Raw genomic sequence first — 20,529 nt, 5'->3', positions numbered from 1 at the left:
TATTGATGCCTTTAAAGGGTCTTCACATTTCTTCTGATAAATCTCCATCACCTTTTCTTCTGCACATAAAGAAGCAACTGTTCTAATACTTCCTATCGCATCATTTGCAACTTGACTTGCTTCCTCATACATTTTTTGCAATCATCGGTCAATAAGGTTAAGCTTTATTGAAACAGGTAGATAAAGCATATTATGTTAATAGTATTAAGTTACTAGTATATGCAACGCCTTTTGCATTTTAAAAGTATTTTAGTCAATGTAGAGTGATGTTGGGAATCTGTGTAAGGGCATATAGTTTTAGATGTTCTTTGTTATTTGTTTCTAGTTTGTTTTGCAGCCTCTAGCATAGCAATCAGGTCCCTTTTTTTCTTTTTTCTTTTTTTTCTTTCTTTATGATACAAGTTGTCTTTGCACATGTTTTATGATGAATGCAACCACTGGTTTGCATCCCAAAGTTTGTGCTATTATCATACTTCTGACAAAAAAGGTATTTCGTCTGATTATTATTAATATTCTCATTGTTGGAGAGGCACTTGGTTTGCTAGTTCAGAATATTGCAACTATAATTGCTAGTTTGGTTATTGCTTTTGAAACAAACTAGGAAATGGCTCTCATTGTTTCCGTGTTGCTGCCCCTGGTAGGGATCAACGGATATATTCAGATGAAATATACCTAAGGTTACAGTGCTGATGCTAAGGTCTGCTCCAGAAATCACTAAAAATGATGCATATTAACATAATATGCTTTATCTACCTGTTTCAGTAAAGCTTAACCTTATTGACCGATGATTGCAGAAAATGTATGAGGAAGCAAGTCAAGTTGCGAATGATGCAATAGGAAGTATTAGAACAGTTGCTTCTTTCTATGCAGAAGAAAAGGTGATGGAGATTTATCAGAAGAAATGTGAAGACCCTTTAAAGGCATCAATAAAGCAGGGTTTGGCAGGTGGCGTAGCTTTTGGACTATCATTTTGCTTCTTGTTTTTATTCTATGCTTGTAGTTTTTATTTTGGAGTCCAACTATTAGATGTTGGAAGAGTAACTTTTTCTTAGATTTTTCGTGTAAGTTTCTACTTCTTTCTCGTTTGTTCATCAACGTGACTTTCAGTGTTTCCATCGCATAGTTTCGTATTGACAGACAAGGTGTTCAAGACAATAATGTTGGGCACTTGAACAAAGGTGGACAAAGAAGAAGAGCGAAGAAGAAGAGAGGAGATGGGGAATGAAGACGAAGAAGAGGGGCTTTCTATTTTTGTTTAGAATTTTTTTTTTTTTTTAAAAGTATGGACAGACATCCTTGTATGTGGCCCCCCGTCCATAACCACAATACAATAAGGGACGGACGCCCATCCAAACGTAAGGGACGCCCGTCCATAATTTATGGATAGGCATCCCCAAATTTTTTTTTTTTTTATTTTTATATTTGGGTTAAGGACGAGCATCCCTTATTTGTGGGTGCCCGTCCAAAATGAATGGACGGCCGTCCATAACGGATGAATGGCCGTCCCTAATTTTTATTAAAATATTTTATTGTATTTTATTTATGGACGGGCATCCTTTAAATAGGGACGCCCGTCCATAGTAAATGGACCCCCGTCCATATAATATGGACGGGAGTCCATGTAAGTGAACGGATGTCCATATTTGATGGACGACCGTTCACTAGAAAAATAATTATAGTTTAATCACGCGTGGTGTGAGTCAGAGGGACACATAGGCCGGTACACATTTTCGGTGCAAAAACACCGGTGTCCGTAGCTTGCACTTTATAAGAAATTTCATCTATGTCCTTTAGTCATTTACCTAATTACCCTCATTTGTATCATCTTCTTCACATTATTTTGCTTCCTTACACTCACCACTTTTTCATCTAGTTGTCAGTGAAAAGACCATTTTACCCTTATTCTTTAATTTCTTCCTATTACTTTACAAACACGTATTTATCTCGGCATCACATCACGTGTATTTTCTATAATCTTTCTACCACTATATTCTCATGGCTAGCACACTTAATACATTATATTTATCATACTCACTTTTCACTTGAACATGTGATTCTATGTGAAATGACCATTTTGCCCCTGTTCAAACTTCTATGCAAAAAGCAGGTTTAGAGCCTGAATGACAGGATAACGGCTCTAAGTCGCTTCATATCGAGAGCACCAGATTATTGCTTGCCATTTTTTAATGTGCCTAGGGCCAACAAGAAGTTCGAATGGACTCCAAAGTGTGAACAGGCCTTTCAGAGCATAAAAGAACACCTCGGAAGACCACATTTCTTGTCCAAGCCTCTTCCCCAGGAAATTTTACTTATGTACGTCTATCTCCCAGCATGCGGTCAGTGTAGCTCTAATCCGGGAAGAAGGCAGAGTTCAATGGCCAGTGTATTATGCGAGCTAACGACTGCTAGATGCTGAGATGCGGTACCCAGAAATAAACCGATTAGCTTATGCCCTGCTGATCGCCTCTAGAAAGCTGCGACCCTACTTCCATACTCACACAATCCATGTTCTGACCAACTACCCGCGTAGGCAAGTTCTTCAGAAACCGGAGGCTTCGGGTAAGTTGCTTAAATAGGCAATAGAGCTAAGTCAATTCGATCTACATTACAGACCAAAAACAACCATCAAATGGCAGGCTATTGCCGATTTCATTTCGAAAATCTCATACCAGCCCAATCGAAGACCCGAGCAACCGACCAGCGAGGTCATCTAAGAGACCGCTCAGAATCTGTCGACTTAGAGCCTCTATGTTGATGGTTCCTCAAATAGGAGAAGGGTCGGGGCCGGTCTTCTCCTCCTCAGTCCCGAAGGGACGCGCACTCATGGAATCCTTCGGTTCAGGTTCCAAGCTACTAACAATGAGGCTGAGTATAAAGTGCTGCTTGTTAGGCTGTAACTAGCTAGAGAAATGGGATCCGACGCGATCAACATTCACAATGACTCCGAGTTGGTAGTAAATCAGATTTCGGGAGAATACAAAGTCAAGGAAGAGAACATGATCAGATACCTAAAAAAAGCAAAGGCCGCACTCGAGCCTTTCAAGCACTTCACGATCACGTAAATCCCGAGAGATAGTAACTCTATCGTGGACGCCTTGGCAAAGATAGTCTCATCGCTAGACTCGGATGTGCCGAACAATATTCCGGTTCAGTACATAGAAGTCTGTGTATATTATGAGGGAGATTCACGAAGGGCTCTATGGTAATCACACTGTCGCTCGATCCCTCGCCAATAAGATTATTCGCCAAGGATACTAGTGGCCCCTACTTCAAGAAGACATTTTCAACTTTGTAAAAAAATGCGACAAATGACAACGGTTTGCGAACATCCCACGAGCTCCTTCTCACTAGTTGACTACAATGACCAGCCTTTGGCTGTTCTTTATGTGGGGAATTGACCTTATTGGGCCTATGCCCATCGGGAAAGGGGGCGTCAAGTATGTCGTGGTCGCGGTAAATTATTTCACAAAATAGGCCGAAGCCGAAGCCGAGGCCGTGGCCGCGTTCACTACCAAGAAGATCAAGGACTTTGTCTTCAAGAGCATAGCCGATACGGGATTCCTCATACTCTCATCTCTGATAACGGTAAACAATTCAACAATGAGGAATTCAAGCAGTTTTGCGATAACTTGGGGATCCACAAAAAGTTCGCCTCAGTCATTAGACCGCAAGCCAATGGTCAAGTTGAAGCTGTCAACAAAACCATCAAGCACACCTTGAAGGCCAAGCTTGGCATTGCCAAGGGTAATTGGGTCGATGACCTCCTTAAAGTTCTATGGGCATACAAAACGACTCCAAGAACCTCTACTTTGAAAACACCCTTCTCGCTAGCATATGGCTACGGGCGATGATCTTGGTAGAAGTGGGGACTAGTTCACTTCGGAGAGACTTGTTCAAGAAAACAGACAACAAAGCGCTTCTACGCGCATGCTTAGACCTAGTCGAAGAACATCACGACAAGGCTCGGTTAAGAATAGCATCTTACCAACAACATGCAAAAAGGTTCTTCGACTCCAAGATCAGAAGAAGAGACTTCCAAGTCAACGACCTGGTTCTGAAAGAAGTCTTTCTCGCTGCAAGGGAACCAAGTGCGGGGGTATTATGACCCAATTAGAAAGGTCCATACCGCATCACCAAAGTGATATGACCAAAAACATATCACCTCAAGAGGCTTAACAGTTCCGAAGTACCGCGAGCTTGGAATGTCGAACATCTTCGCCCCTGTTATCAGTAATTCCGGGCTCGCTCTCAGTTTTCCAGCTCTTTTACTTGTAAAATTTTCCTTGTAACCTTTATGAATAAGATCGTTCTTCTTCACCTTGTATAAATGTCTTACATGATCTTGTTCGTTGTAATTTTTTTACAAGTTTCTTGATAAGATGTAATGTTAGTTTTGTAAAGCAGTCGAAATTGTAAAAGTCTAAAGAAAACTCTTTTCATTTATGATTTACAAAAGTATAGTGGACAGCCAAAAAGAAAAGAGTCCAAAAAAAAAAAAAAAAAAAGTGATCACTGGCCTCCACCTCCAAAATCTGTGGGCGTGACCTCGTTGTCCCCCAGTTGGTCGCCGGCTATCAGGTCAACCGTTGGATCCTCAGGAACATATTCCTCTAGCTGATCATCTTCTAGAGGGGGCTCTTGTTCCCCGGCCTCGTCGTCAGCTTGGGCCATGGAAGCAAGAATGTCTTGATAATCAGGCGGGAGGTCAGAGAGATCCATTCCCGGGTTCACAAGGTATAAATGGCCTGAATTGCCAGTCAGCGGCTTTCCTTTCAAGCTCAAGGTTTTACCGCTTCATCTAGTTAGTCAATGAAGTGACCTGCCCTTAGGAGAGCTCGAGGTCTATTTCCAGCACTCTCCTTTACTTCTCGGAGTTCTCCCATAATCGAGCTCTATCTTCCTCCGCCTTAGCGAGACACTCCGAGTTCTCCTTCAGCTCCTTCTCTTTCTCGCCATCCTTTTTGGTGAGTTTGGCTACGGTTCTCTAGAGCTATTTGACCTTTTCGCCCCTCCTTTCGAGCTCGGCCTTCTAGAAATCCACAGTGCTAAGGGCAGAGTTTTTCTCTGCTAGGTATTGATTTGCTTGGAGGTTGAACAACCTTGCCTCTACTGCCAGATCCTCGAGGTCCTTCTTCTATTTAGCATTCTCCTCTTTCAGGTCGTGGACCCCTCCAACATAGTCCAGGTTGACCTTCTGCTGAGCCATGTGCAAAGCGAGCAAGGTCTGTAAAAGAAAGGAAGCAAGAGTTAACTCCCATTTTTTTGAAAATTATTAAGGCAAAAAAATCAACTAAGTTTGAAGTCCTCGATGAGGTTGGACCGCCCTACCTGGCTTTGTAGCTAAAGGGCAGTTGTCAGCAAGTTTGTGGGCCAGGAAGCCACGAACTCCTTAAAGACAGAAGCCAGTTGGCACTCTAGCAGGGTATACACCACCGACTGCAAGTGCTCTGGAAGTTACCCCATGGAGTCCAACACTGGCGTACCTGCCTCCGTAGGAACTGGCAACTCATCGACCCGTTGCTTGCCCACTCTCCTGCAGGTAACCATGGTTTCCCCCTCTCTTCGGCTCGAGCTCTCAGGGATCGCTGAGACACTCGACGCGTGGCTCAAACGGAAAGCCTAGTAAGGCTGCAAACTCCTAGGCTGCACCCTAGCGCCCTCTGACTCGGACTCCGATTCCTCAACCTGCAGCTGTTTTCTCTTCTTAGTCTTTTGGCCCATGGTTTTCTGCTTAGGGGCGCGACCTGCCACAGGCCTAGGAGCTTCCTCATGTCGCTCTGGAGGTGTTCGCCCTTTGACGCCAATTTGTATCCCTCCCGTGGGGATATCACCAAGGACCTCCTCGATTGGCTTAGTCGTAGCGACTCGGGAAAACATGAACTTTCTAGGCACCTTGGGTGGCATGATCGCTGCGTACCATAGAAATATGTTAGTAAGACAGGTCATCGCCGGCAACCAAAAAACATTCTAAGTATGGGGATACTCATGGTCTGATTCTAAGGACACTTCTGGGTTAAAAAAGTTGTACTTCCTCAAGTTGGCAGTGGTCACGAGCAGTTTTGCGTCGCGACAATGGTCAGGAAGACGGCCGAACACAATGATTTAGTTATAATCTGTTAAATTTCCTAACTTGGTCGTCCTATTTCCTGTGAAGAGACAAAAAGTTTTGTTAGATACAAAAACCAAAGGTGGAACATTTCGCAAATGGAAAGAAAAAACCTACTTGGCTCCCTAAACTGGCAGACGCTATCGTATTCAAAAAAGAAAAACTTAGTTTCATAAGCCCCAACGTTGCTGGGGTAATTGAATATTCCTCCCTCGATTGTAGATTACTTCGAGACGTAGAAAAAATCTTTGTCTTTGCTCTTCTTCAGATAATAAGAGCTCCAATGCTGTCAACTCGCCAAGGTTGTTTTCGCCACTTGCGATATACATAGCAATAGCTATCATATACGCATTGGGCGTTAACTGCATTGGTGCGACCTCAAAGTGATTAAGGATCGACCTCATAAAAGGATGAAAAGGTATCAACGCCCCACACTTAAAGATCGTCTTCGAGATCGCGGCCTTTCCCTCAAGGGGATTCCGAGTCGTAAGGGTTCTATGCTGATAGACATTCACACTAAGCACGCATTGGTCCACTGCCTTTTGTATCTCCTCTCGGGTGATCATCGATAAGGTCTCTAGCATGGGGCCCGCTTGGGCAGTTGGCGCCTGCGAGCTCGTGCCTTCGGCTCCCCTAGTTGCTGAGGCGTCCATTGTTCTTAAGGTCTGAAAAAGGGGCGACGTAAAATAATAATAATAATAATAATAATAAAAGGAAGAAAAAAGGCTAGGTCCTCGTACGATGTTCCATACGGTGAGGTAGAAGGACAAAAGAACCCTAATGTATCCTTCTACAACCCTAGTAAAACCTTCAAAAACCTTTTGGGGGTGAACCCCCAAGGATCTGTGCCCTAAACTTCTCATCTTTAAGAAAAACTAAACCCCTCTCCTCACCACTATCTGGGGATGCGCACTGCAAAAACCCACCAGATAGCCCATGCCCGCCATTACCAAGCAAGTCGGACAGAACCGTCGAATAATGGAAGAAAGCGAGAGAGAAACTCTTCTTACCTCTTGGCGGCGTGGGAAGAGTCTTCTGTCGTAACGGACAGTGCGCATCAACCGAAGAATGTAAGTTGATTTTTGCAAGAGTTTCATTCTTCTTTCTGAGAATGTGAAATCTGTCACAACAATCTGAAACAATTTTGGGTTTTATAGAGGAAACGCGACGGTTGGTTTTCTGAGCAAGCGACGTTTGGGCGGGACACGTTTCTCACCGTTGATTACGACCACGTGTCGTTAATCTGCGAGAAGAGTAACCCTCACGCTTCATAAAGACCAATTAACGTTTCCCTCTGTTGGAAAAGTGGCTCATTTAGCAAATCACATGGGGGTAGAAGTGATAATGGAAAAAGGTTTAGGGACTTATATGTAATAGGCCAAAATGTTAGTTTGTCCCACATTGCTTGGGAATGAAAAGTGGGAAACTTTTGGGGCCTATATATAAGGATCTAAATCATTGTTATTTGTATCCCAAGATGTAATTCCATTATACTTCTTTTGTTTAGGGTTCTTTCTTTAAGGACCCTTTAGTTTGCAAGTTTTGTTGTAACTCCCCTTTGTTTTGGGTATTTGCTGTATTGCCCAAAAGTTTGTAATATTGTTTGGAGATAGTGGAGTTTTCTTTTGCAGCGCCCGAGGACGTAGGTTTCAATACCGAACCTCGTTAATTCCTGGTATTCTTTATTTTTGCATTTAATTTTGATTATTTATTTTATTCTTACTACTGTTATTATTATATTCAATAGCTAGCGTTAGAGTTTATTGTTCCGTTGCATACAAGTGGTATCAGAGCCTAGGTTTGGATAGTGAGTAGCTATTTGTATGGTTATATGCATTGTTAGGAAACTCGGTTGCGCAGCGGAAAACAAAAAATTTACAACCACGGATCGTTCCTTAGAACCCAAATCAAGTCACAGATTTTACAGTTTATGCATAATAAGAATCTGCAGAAAAATAAATCCAATGTTAAGATTCATACCCACGTTTGGAGGCCACCAATGTTGTCCCTGAATGTGTTTGCTACCGATCCAAGTGTAGGATCGAACCGTAGAGGTCCACACAGAGACAATCAACAAGAACCAAGGAAGATTTGCTAGATCCTCCTTGGCCTTAAGAAATCCAGAAGAAAAACAAATGTTTGTTTTTCAATGGAACAGTGAAAGGGGCGTGGGAGTGAGTGTTAAAAAGGGGCTGCTGTGTGTTTTATCAACAGAAATGAATTAATTAATTAAATCACACAAACCTATTCCTTTTATGGCAAACCAAGTTGCCCTATTCCCACATGGAATGGGCTGGGCTCCAACCCAACACCCCATGTTGCCAAACACTCTCAATTTGATATTTTAATTTAATTCATCATTATCTTAATTAAATCAATTAATATTTAATTAACATTTAACAATAATGATGATTTAATTAAATATGTGCGAACACACATTTAACCGTAATTTCACTTATTTAATTTTTAACAAATTAAATAAAAGGCTACGACCTCAGCAAATTTAATTGCACTGTGAAATTACCAAAATACCCTTTTGCCTAAAAAGACGAAAATGCCCTTCTTCTTTCTTGGCTCTTAAATTATCTTCTATGTGTGTACTCATAGGCTCCTCATCATACCGGTAGGTATAGTATCGCGATTAACACCAATTAATCGTCTCACTAATACGCAGACCAAGATTGGCCCCTAGCAAGGCATCATGGCCACCCGATAGATTCGGATTCAGCAAAGTAGCTACCTGTCAACGATATGGTTACCGTACAATACGATCCTTCATCATACGTTATCTCGACGAGACGAAGGCATATAATAGTTGTCAACCTTCGGTTACTCTCGATATTATATATTCAGTTTCTGGACCAATGACCCGTATTATAATCTGGATAGAGCAACAACTTAATCCCACTGTGGCCACAGTTTTAGTGTCATGCCATATACTGAATTGCACCGTGAGATACTTCTCCCGTACCCAGGAGTGATGAATCATCTGTCAATCCACCATAGTCTTGATACACTCCTTAATACAACCAATCACCACCGTACTGACAGCTCTGAATAGAACTGCGTTAGGCTAGTGTCAAATTGTACCAATCGGTGTACAAGGCGCTCCGGTGATCTCAAGTCTAAGGATCACATGCACCACCATTCATTAGAGATTTGTTCCATAGACACTGGGGTTACCATCCATATGGAATCCTCTGGTGGGTCAGTCTAGTGAACTTGCTGCGGTATATCCGCCTACAACAAGCACCCTTTGTTGCACCAGGTTGTCACCAAACAAACTTGACAAGTGAGATCAGTCACTGCCTTTTGACAGGGTCGTTCAACACTATGATCCTTACCTTATTCTGTGCCCTTACTTCAGAATAATACTGGGGCTACGGACGTTTTCTAGAATGGCCACCATATGTGCTCATAGGGTTCTCACTATCAAGATTTGAAACACTTGATACCCTCGTCACGGTTCTACCATTCTAAGGACTATATCAATACATATTGCAATAATATGATTTACGCGATATAGAATAAAATGCCTTTTATTATTGATTAATGAACATTATTACAAAGAGTAAATTCTACAATAATTGATTGGCTCTAGGGCATCTACTCTAACATCATGTCTAGGAATTTTGTCAAAAAGACTAAAAGTAAGGAACTAGATTTTAAGTGGGACCATTTGTGACCCCTCCATTGTTTCTTGGGAATTTTCCTGGTGCGTATTTTCATTTCAGCACTTACTACTACCTAAGGCATTGTTGATTTGTTGTTAGCTATTGAATATAATAATTTGTGGTGCTTGGTTATGGGAACTTTTTTACCAAGCCAATTGAGTAAGGCATAAATGGCATCATTGTCCGAGATTCATCGTCCAGGCATCACCGTTCGCGGCACCACCATCCGTGCCAGTAAAGTGATAACGGTTTCAAATGCAAAAATTGATGTTGAAAAATTTGATGGCCAAATAATTTTGGCTTGTGCAAGTGTGGTAATGGATAGCTTGTATCAGCAAATCTATACGTTCGGAGGAGGAAAAACCAGAGATGTCTATGAGAAAGATTGGGTGAGGTTGAATGTAAAAGCGTGTGGGATGATTCGCTCATGTCTTGTAGAGAGCAGAAATATCCATTCATAAAATAGACTTCTGCCAATAAGTTATGGAAGGCGCTGGAAAACAAATACATATGAGAGAAGAGGAAGATCTCTTCGAAGGGAAACTCAAAGGGACAAGTGGCCTTTTGTCGTGAGAATGGGCATTGGAAGAAAGATTGTCCGAAGTTGAAAAAGAAAGAGGGCAAAGCTGCTTCTTGCATGCGTTGTTGAGCGTGAAAGGATGAGTCAGATTTCTGTCTAGTTAGCCTATCATCCACCTCTGGATCAAATAAGTGGATTATGGATTCAGGTAGTACCTATCATATGTGTCCTCACCAGGACTGGTTCTTTAATTTTGAAGAACGTGATGGAGTTTTGTTATATGGGCAATGATGATGCTTGTAAAACAACTGGGATAGGTTCAATTTGGTTGAAGAATCATGATGGCTTGACTAGAACTCTGACAGATGTTCGGTATGTACCGAAGTTGAAAAAGAATCTCACCTCTTTGGGAGCCTTGGAATCTAAAGGCTTCACGGTGAATATGCGAGATGAATTCTAAAAGTTTCTTCAGCGCTCTTGTGGTAATGAAAGGCAAGGAGAAAAACTTGTATTACTATAATGTAGTACAGTTATTGGAACACAGCTACAGTCGTACAAGAGGATGCAGATTTAGAAATGCTCAAACTGTGGCATATGTGTGTGGAGCATACTCGGCAGCAGGTGGAGTTTAAAACAACAGTTGAACCAGATAGTGTCCACAAGATAGAAGTGATTCTGAGGTACTAATATGGATATATAGATAAATGAGATTTTACCCCAAGAATCTCATCACAACAGGAATCGATTGCATACAATAAGTCAAGACGAGAAATTCGCAAGCCTGCTCGTTTCGCTAAGATGGTGGCTATGCACTTCAATCGAGGTGATGATATTCCTACTGCTTATAAGAAGTAGTTAGGAGTTCAAATTGTGAATCATGGAAACCGGCCATGAATGATGAAATGCGATCCCTATATAAGAAGACGATTGGGTGCAAATGGGTGTATCAAAGAAAGGAATTTCCTAATAGAGAAGATGTTCGCACAAGGTTAGTTTGGTAGTAAAGGGATACGCTCAAATGGAAGGATTTGATTACAGTGAAGTGTTTGCTCATGTGTAAAGCATTCTTCCATTCTAATTTTGCTAACCTTGGTGCACAGTTTGATTTTGAACTAGTTCAATTGGATGTGAAAATTGCGTTTTCACATGCTAGTTTGGAAGAGGAAATCTACAAGACTCAGCCAAGATTATAGGGTTGCTGGAAAGAAAAACTAGGTTTGCAGATTGAAGAAATCGCATATAGTTTGAAGCAATCACCAAGACAGTGGTACGTGATTTGATCAATGTATGATGGGCCATGGGTACACAAGGCCTGATGTTTAACAAGCATTAGTATGGTGAGCAGGCATATACATGATCCTGGTAAATGACATTTTGCAAGTTGTGAAATGGTTTCTACAGTATATTTATGTACTATAGATATTGGTTTAGTTTTTGTAGGATTATATTGAAAATGGGAAAATGATTTTCCAGAAGATTGGCACAAAGATATCCTACAGACATGTTGACTTCAGTAGTGACAAGGGTCAAGTTCATTTATTCTTTGAACTTGATCAACATCCTGCAAGCTTGACTGTGTCTTTTGGTGCATTTGAAGGTGTTGCAAAATTTACAGAAGAATACAAAACTTTGAAGGTTTGCTAGTCGCCAAAGTGGAGATTTGTTGGAAAAGTGCTCATTTAGCAAATCACATAGGGTAGAAGTGATAATGGAAAAAGGTTTCGGGACTTATATGTAATAGGCCAAAATGTTAGTTTGTCCCACATTGCTTGGGAATGAAAAGTGGGAAACTTTGGGGCCTATATATAGGACCTAAATCATTGTTATTTGTATCCCAAGATGTAATTCCATTATACTTCTTTTGTTTAGGGTTCTTTCTTTAAGGATCCTTTAGTTTGCAAGTTGTTTGTAACTCCCTTTTGTTTGGGTATTTGCTGTATTCCCAAAAGTTGTAATATTGTTTGGAGATAGTGGAGTTTTCTTTTGCAGCGCCCGAGGACGTAGGTTTCAATACCGAACCTCGTTAATTCCTGGTATTCTTTATTTTTGCATTTAATTTTGGTTATTTATTTATGCTTTACTACTTGTTATTATTATATTCAATAGCTAGCGTTAGACTTTATGTTTCCGTTGCATAACACCCTCAATTGGAATAACCAAACGATGGCACGGTTACCCTCCTCCACATTAAATGCACCCCTATCCGCATTTAATGCCCTGAAGGAGAATGTCGTTTCAGCATGGCTTGCATTAAATGCACATGGCTGGCAATTATTACGTAATGGACAAGCTTGCCAGAATAAAGAATATTTTATTGGTTAGGTGAACCGTTACGCGCAACAGATAACATCTGAAGAGGTCACAAGTCAAGGTCGCGGCTTAGGGCATGTTGATATGACACCGATCATGATCTGAATCAAGTCGCTGAACCTGCCATAAAAAACCACATCAAGTCGCTAAGTACAGTTCTCAAGAATCCATGCAGCTCGATCGGCACAATCAAGCCTCATCCGGGACAAACCGAGTCGCGGCATAATCATGAAGTTCTCAAGGCTTAATTCTTAAACCTTAAAAACTGGGGGGCTACTGTTATGCCCAAGAACCAAGGCTGGCGTAAGCATACGTCAGCAAAAACCAATCCAAATTCAGGAAGGTTTTCTGCCGTCTGGATGCAGCCACGTCCCGCACAAGAGGGGTAAGGTCATTGTCAGTGAGGCAGGTGAACACCAAGCTTATGAGTGGTTGGGAATTATCCACCTGCTGAAGCCATATGCGATTTAAGGATATCTCTTATGCAGACAACCAATGGGAAGCGGGTTAGGAATTATACCACACCTGCCCGCACGCAGAATCATGATTACCAGCTTGAATCCTCCAACTATAAATAGAAGGCTCTCCTCCATTTTACAGGATTGGCTCATCCACCACTTAAACACATACACTTTCTTTCCCTCTCTTCACATTTATTTTCTCTATTGTAATTCTGCTTGTCGTGTATGACCTGATTGTAATCAACCATTAATATAATCACAGTGGATGTAGGATTCGCCTTAGAGTATCCGAATCACTTTAAAAATTGTTACTCGCTCCATTTCTTATTTTGCACTTCCATATCACGTGTGATTTCTAAGTCCGCTTAGCACTTCACACGTGCGAATAGTTGGTGTCAAAATCAAGCATCAACACTCTACATGGTGTTTTCGGACTAATAGGTTTCATGTTACGTCAATTTCTCCCCCACTCCTCACTTGAATTAGTGCTTAGTGGCTTGAAGCCTTGAGTTAGGTAATGGATAATTTCTTATGCCCAAAGGGTGTTTTGGGATATATTACAAACCTCAAGGGAGTTAGGGGATAATAGCCATTAGGATTTAACTAAATTATTTAAATTTATTTATTCCTAATCGATAATACCGCAACCTACCTGGCGAACTGAATCCAATGATTCACCGAGATGGGCGCAGAGCCGTAAACTCCACCAAGTTTCTATTCTCACGTGCTACAACAACAGGACCCAAGAGCCAAAACTGTTGGGCTGTTGCCCTTCGACTTCGCCTACAAGAACAACCTACTTCTAATGCTGTCACTGTCTCTCGCAGTCTTCTCCCAACACTGACAACGTTGTTCCAATGGCGAAGACGATCGGAGTCTTCTCTAAATCTCCTCTAGTTAACGTCTCTTTCTCTTCATTTAATCGCAGCATCCTACCTTTATCGAGGTTTCTCGATCTTGGTATTGCAAGCTGTAAATTCAATGAAAGAAAGAGAGACTTAACTGTCACTCCTTCCACTGTTGTTGCTGCTCTGCCAACTGTTTGTGAAAAATCTGCTTCACGGATAACTTCATTTAATGAGGTGAGGTTTGACTTTGGTTTTTGGATTTTGAAGATTTTTTGCTGATGTGGGGTTCTTTTATTTGGGTGTTTTTGTAGTTGATTGAGTCTTTGATTAGTCGGGTGGATTTATCGGAAACAGAGGCTGAAGCGTCGCTGGAATTTTTGTTGAATGAAGCCAATGAGGCTTTAATTAGTGCTTTTCTCGTGTTGCTTAGAGCCAAAGGGGAGACTTTTGAAGAGGTAAAAACTAATCACTCTTGTTTGTTTTGATGTAATGAATTCAATGTCTTATCATTTCAAACAATTAATGGAGCACCTCGTTATTGGAGAAAATAAAATTGCTTTTATGAGGTTTGGTTTTTTTTTTTTTTTGTGTTTCTTTTATAATTAAAATTTGGTTGAGACAATCATAAATCAATCTATTTGTTGAAAAAATTACATAACCTCAGAAGTTTATGCAAATAGATTGTGGGATTGGCGAGGGCAATGATAAAGCGTGCGAAAAAGGTGGAAGGCCTGGATGATGTGGTGGACATTGTTGGAACTGGTGGCGATGGTGCAAACACTGTGAACATTTCTACTGGCGCTTCGATACTTGCAGCGGCTTGTGGTGCAAAAGTTGCCAAGGTGACATTCTTTGTCATCCTTAATTGCTATAATAGTTTATGTACTTTGATAATTGAATACTCCTATTATATGTTTGTAACTATAGTTAGTTCGGTTGTGTGCCTTACAGCATGGGAATCGTTCTAGCTCTTCTGCATGTGGAAGCGCTGATGTGTTGGAAGCTTTGGGTGTCATAATTGACTTGGGCCCTGAGGTAGGTGCATCTGGAATTAAAGTTATGGTAGTTGAATAAATGTTTTTTATCTGCATTGCTTCTTTTCGTACAAGAAATATGTGTTTAATATTACAAAGAGCTGTGTATAAATTAAAAGCATCCAAATCCTTGGTAAAATACAAAGAGTATGAAAAAGTTGATAAAGGTAATTAATAAATAGGCTAAGTTTTTGTCATCAGTTTATGTTACCTAATTTTATTTTATTCCATGTTTGTTGGGTTTATCTGTGCTTGTGTAAATAACACTTCTCCCAATAGTTTTTACTCAGACCCCAAAGACTACAATATTTCATGGGTGACAAAATTAATAAGAACTGTAATGATTATACCAAAATTAACTTGCAGTTTTTTTGGTATAATCATCTTTAGCAGTAGTCGTCATAAATCATAAGTTAGTTTGGAAATGAAATGGAATGATTGAGTTGTTACTTCATTCAACCTATTAGACATGGAAGATAAAAAAATAAAAATTACTAGTATATGCCATTTGTTGAACTCTTCTTATTTTTTCTTGAAAACAGGCAGTAAAAAGGTGTGTGAATGAGGCAGGGATTGGTTTCATGATGGCTCCACGCTATCATCCTGCAATGGATATTGTCAGGCCTGTGAGGAAACGGCTTAATGTGAAAACTGTATTCAATATACTGGGTCCTATGTTGAATCCTGGACGGGTGCCTTATGCTGTTGTTGGTGTATACAATGAAGACTTGGTAAGTGCCTGCATGGTGCACTATAGTCATAGTAGAAATATTGTATCTCCATAGAAGATCTCTTAACAAAATCAATTTTATTAACCAAAAGAATTGTTGGTTATGTGCTTCTTTTAGCTATTTTAACTTGTTAGCATGTTGATAACATTCATTTGTGATGGTTGAATTACGCTCTTGGCTGCATGAAACCAGAAATTCAGAAATTATACTCTTAGAGACATTGGTAAAAAAAGCAACCAAAGTGTGATTCTAGGAATTAAGCTGCCGGCAATATTTTTAATCTTAAATCCTGTGCATTGTCTGCCTCCAAAGAGCATCTCGTATACCATCTGCCCTCTTTAGGCCTGTTTTTGAGGTTTTCAAGTGTGACCTTGGTAGCTTGAATTCCATATATGATTTATGATTGAAGCTTCATGGATTAAATCTTTTTTCTTTTATTTTTCTTCTTCTTTTTCCAATTTTTGGTTCATAAAGGAGACTGAATTAACTTTAGAAATTTAAAGTCTGTCATTTTTCCCACAATTATATACATGTAGAGAGTTTGGGCTGTATCTTTTGAGTAACTTGCCACATGTATTAATGGAGTTTTGACGTGATTGAATATCTTTCTTTTTCCATTTGTTTGTTAGGTAGTTAAAATGGCCAATGCATTGCAACGATTTGGCATGAAAAGAGCATTAGTTGTTCACTCTGAGGGCTTAGATGAGATGAGTCCCCTTGGTAAGATTATTTCATTTAGATGATCTAGATATCTTTTATGTCGATTCTTACATCTTATGTGATTTATGCATAATGATCTGAATACAGGACCTGGTTTTGTCCTTGATGTCACCCCTGAAAAGATTGAGAGATTCTCCTTTGACCCATGTAAGAACCTGTCACTGATGTATAATTTCCTTCTCTCTTTATTGTAACTAAATGGATTGGTAGAGCTGAGTGTCTATGCGGATTTATGCAGTAGGGTTAAAACTTAGATGCAGATCATGCTATCAGTTGTACTTCTTTTAGTTTTAAAATGGTTTCTTTGTCAGATTAATACTTGAATGTCCTACTAAAATGAGTATGTTTACCTGATAGTGGAGTTTGGCCTTCCTCGCTGCACTCTAGAAGATTTGCGAGGTGGAGGCCCTGACTATAATGCAGAGGTCTTAAGGCGTGTACTGTCAGGAGAGAAAGGGCCAATTGCAGACGCATTGGTTAGTTTTCTACCTATTGTATTTCCAATATCAACTGACTGCTCCCCTGCCCCCCTTTCCCAACTTACTTTGTGAGTGCAGTTCTGCACGCTTGATTCTGATATTAAGAAAAAAAGAAAAAAATTAATCTTGCTAGAATTGGACAGATCATAAATGCTGCAGCCGCCATGTTGGTTAGCAGCCATGTGAACACGTTGGCTGAGGGAGTTTCCTTGGCACGTGAAATCCAATCATCAGGAAAAGCTATTAAGAAGCTTGATTCGTGGATAGAAATTTCCAAGGTCAGTAAAACTTGGCTCTAATTTGATTGTTTCGGTAGGGGTTAAATATAACCAGTGTGTTTCGGTCTGTTCACGGTAGAAGATGAAAGAAGATCTCTGTGTGGGTGGAGGGCCTAATTTTTCGTCAACGCCCGGTACAGAGTTTTGAAGGCTCAGACTATTAGTATTGCGAAATTGGTTCAATTTACAGCAATTCTAGTACAGAATAAATGTCAGAGTTGCCAGATGCTCATACAGTGCTCAAGGACAGTGCATGTCTTCGTAATTTACGTTGATGGGAGAGAGTAAAATGAAAGCCTATTATAGTACTTGTTTGTCTTGCATTGTACTCAAGTATTCTACTGTATTGTATAAGCTGTAATGTATGTGGTAGATAATTGTATTATTGAATTATAATTATAATAGATTATTATTGAAGATCAACGGTCTTTAATCCTTATACAAATTATTACACGATTTTGTTGACCAATATATTTAAACACGAGTGGTATTATATTTAATATTTAGCATTTCAAATGAATTGACAATACATGCTAAATACAGTGTAAACCTCCAATGTTTTGATTTAATGTTCTAAAGATGGTGTAAAAAATGGAGCCATGGATCTTTCCCAATAATTTTGATAGCATTATCATTGTTTTCGCTAAACATAGTATCATCAATGCATAGTCATTCTACTAAGAAAGTTTTATGTGAGATTGCGCAGGTGGATGCATTTCGACTCATAATGTTTTAAAATCTATAATACTGAAATGAGATGTTGGTCCACCAACTTTTAATTCCCTATCTATAAACCCAGACCATTATATTGGATAAACCAGTCTATATAATACAAAAAGTTTGTCAACAATTTTTTATATTTAAAATTAACTCATTGCTACCATAAAGACGGTTCACTCTATTACAACATTTAAAGTATTGCCTTCCTCTGTACTACGGCTTTCGCTTTGCCAGGGAATATCAAAGTATTTACTACGATACAGAAGACCCCTGGCTCGGGAGAGTTAACTCACAATGTAAAAACTTAATCTCTCTCTCTCCTTTTTTTTTTTTTTTTTTTTTTTTTTTTTTTTTTTATCACTTGGGGTGTCTTGGTCAACTTGTGCATACCTCAACTATTTTTTCCCAATCCTGGATCTGTCAATCGGGTAAGAGCCTCAATCACTACCCCCTATTAGTGTCTGAATAGACTCGAACTCAAGAGCTCATAGAACCTCTTTTTACTCTTTTACCATCAGATCACCAATGATGGTTTAAAAACTTAAACTTCCCCATTCCAAATTTTACATTCCTTTTCAATTAACACAAGTCTCTCTCTTGACCATATATCCCCCAACCTTCACAGTAATCCAACCCAAATCTCCATAGTCACTAGAAGGAATTACCTCTCGGCCATAAAATTATACTCAAAATACAACAAACTGGAGAAATCTATAGATATAGCATGGCAGCATACAAAATTTTATTTCATATCATATAATAATCGCATTCACACCACATTGAACAAGTTACATAGCTAATGATTACAGAACATATAGTTTGGTTCTCTTCATCCAATATACATCTAATTCTAGTTCTCACCTTTTTTGCAACTGAGCAGAGTTATTACTTCTCAGCAATGGCACCAGCATCAGTGAGAAGGGGCACCAACTTACCTCCTTGGTGCTTCTCAACAACAGCTGCAAAGATCAGGAAAAAAGGGAATAAATAGAAGAAAACATTATTGGACTTTTTGTTGTTTCTACACCCTACAGGTCTTCTTTGGCAAAGAAACTAAGAGCAGGTAATAGTAAAGAGGAGTTGAATGGCCTTACTGTCGCAACCACCAATGTGTTTTCCCCCAATGAACACATTAGGTACAGTCCTTTGCCCAGTCCACTCTGCCAGAGCTGATTGAATTTTACTTCCATCACCTTCAACAAGAGCGAGAATTTCCTTAAGATTTTATACTGGCAACTAGCTTAATCTCTTATGAACTCAATATAAAACTTGATTCAGACTAATAAAATAGGACAAAAAAATATGTCGATTGGTAAAGAATGAATGATTTCATCTCCCCACTTTGTTTATCAAGCAAACCCTAAATTCGCCATATTCACATGCATGTAAAGAAATCACACATGAAATTGAAACCATAACTTCATTCATTCAAAGAATGAAACCTTGTCCTTGGAAAGAAAGAGATGATTCAATGAAACCCTTTTCTTGGAAAGTAAAAGATGCAACAGCAAAGCAAGAAATAGATTTAAATACAGTGCACAACTTGAGATTCAATCAGAAGGGCAATAAATAAATTAATTATCAAACACGAGTTTGCTCTTACTTTCCACGTCCAGTTCTATGACCTTGTAAGTTGCTCCCAGCTGTGTGAGCAACTGCTTCACCCTTGTACAATAACCACAGTAGGTTTTGCTGCAATCATCAAAACTAATCACTCATCAGAATCACAGTATTATGGATATAGCTCTCAAGCCAGTCGTATTTGTATAATTTTAGAATGAAAATAGTCAGCCATGTGAAGTGTTATTTAATTTAGGGTTTCGATTCATTTTAGAATCAACCTATATGAAAGAGAGTTAAGGAATTGACCTGAAGACAACAACTGGAGTGGAGGAGGCAATCTCCTTGGCTTTGGTGAGCGTTGTTTCCATCTCTTCTTTGCTCATTTTGCTCGGAAATAAACTCATCACCGATCCCATTAATTTGAAAGATACGTTCAATACTCGATTCAAAGAAGAAAATATAGCGTGCGTTTGGTTGCGGGGAAAATATAAAACCGCCTTTTTCCCAGTATCTTGTACGTAAAACTAAGGGGCGTTTGGTGGTAGATAATAGAAAATTATTGGAGTACATCCTATATTACTTGATTATCATATTTGATTGTCAATTAATATAAAATTTTGGTAATTTTGTATTACCAATAATTATTACTATTGATAATATTCGAGATAATCTGATTACCTCTATTTTTTTTAGATATTGGTAATCTTATTTTTATTATAATTATATCACTTATTAATAAAATTTTGGATAATAATACTCTGTTTTAAAATAAATTTACATTAATATACCATTTTAATTTTACCTTTGTTTAGTTAAGTTTTTGGATAATAATGTCCTTATATTTAAAACAAATTATAGACCACCACTGCCACCCGACCACCACCGCCAACAGTGGGCCAACCCCCACGAACTGCCACCGGAAAATCGTCGGAGTCCCTAAAAATGATCGAGATTCGTTAGGAGGCTTTGATATGTCCGTTTTTGGCCATCAATATGGTTAGAAACGGCCATATCAGAGCCTTGTGGTCACGGTGAGCTACTCACGGCGACTTTCGGAGACTTCCGGTAGTGGTTTGTGATGGCGG

General features: G+C 39.6%; 2 protein-coding genes across 2 annotated transcripts; one reads left to right on the top strand and one right to left on the bottom strand.

Annotated features, from left to right (window-relative positions):
* The first annotated feature begins 13,767 nt into the window (after positions 1–13,767).
* Positions 13,768–17,309, top strand: LOC116146434 (anthranilate phosphoribosyltransferase, chloroplastic-like). Its single transcript, XM_031431830.1, has 10 exons — positions 13,768–14,153; positions 14,231–14,374; positions 14,600–14,761; positions 14,871–14,954; positions 15,496–15,684; positions 16,314–16,404; positions 16,492–16,551; positions 16,762–16,880; positions 17,027–17,161; positions 17,241–17,309. The coding sequence occupies exons 1-10, from the start codon at positions 13,929–13,931 to the stop codon at positions 17,307–17,309; spliced, it is 1,278 nt and encodes a 425-aa protein (XP_031287690.1). The 5' UTR covers positions 13,768–13,928.
* Positions 17,310–18,606: 1,297 nt separating this feature from the next.
* Positions 18,607–19,952, bottom strand: LOC116146498 (glutaredoxin). The gene is made up of 4 exons (XM_031431912.1): positions 19,751–19,952; positions 19,485–19,573; positions 18,976–19,074; positions 18,607–18,840 (listed from the first exon to the last, which is right to left on the bottom strand). The coding sequence occupies exons 1-4, from the start codon at positions 19,858–19,860 to the stop codon at positions 18,767–18,769; spliced, it is 372 nt and encodes a 123-aa protein (XP_031287772.1). The 5' UTR covers positions 19,861–19,952; the 3' UTR covers positions 18,607–18,766.
* Between the last annotated feature and the right edge of the window lie 577 nt (positions 19,953–20,529).

This window comes from Pistacia vera, unplaced genomic scaffold (assembly GCF_008641045.1).
Source record: "Pistacia vera cultivar Batoury unplaced genomic scaffold, PisVer_v2 Contig478, whole genome shotgun sequence".
Taxonomy (NCBI): domain Eukaryota; kingdom Viridiplantae; phylum Streptophyta; class Magnoliopsida; order Sapindales; family Anacardiaceae; genus Pistacia; species Pistacia vera.
The sequence above is the reverse complement of the archived record's forward strand: the minus strand, read 5'-3'. Positions and strand labels throughout refer to the sequence as shown.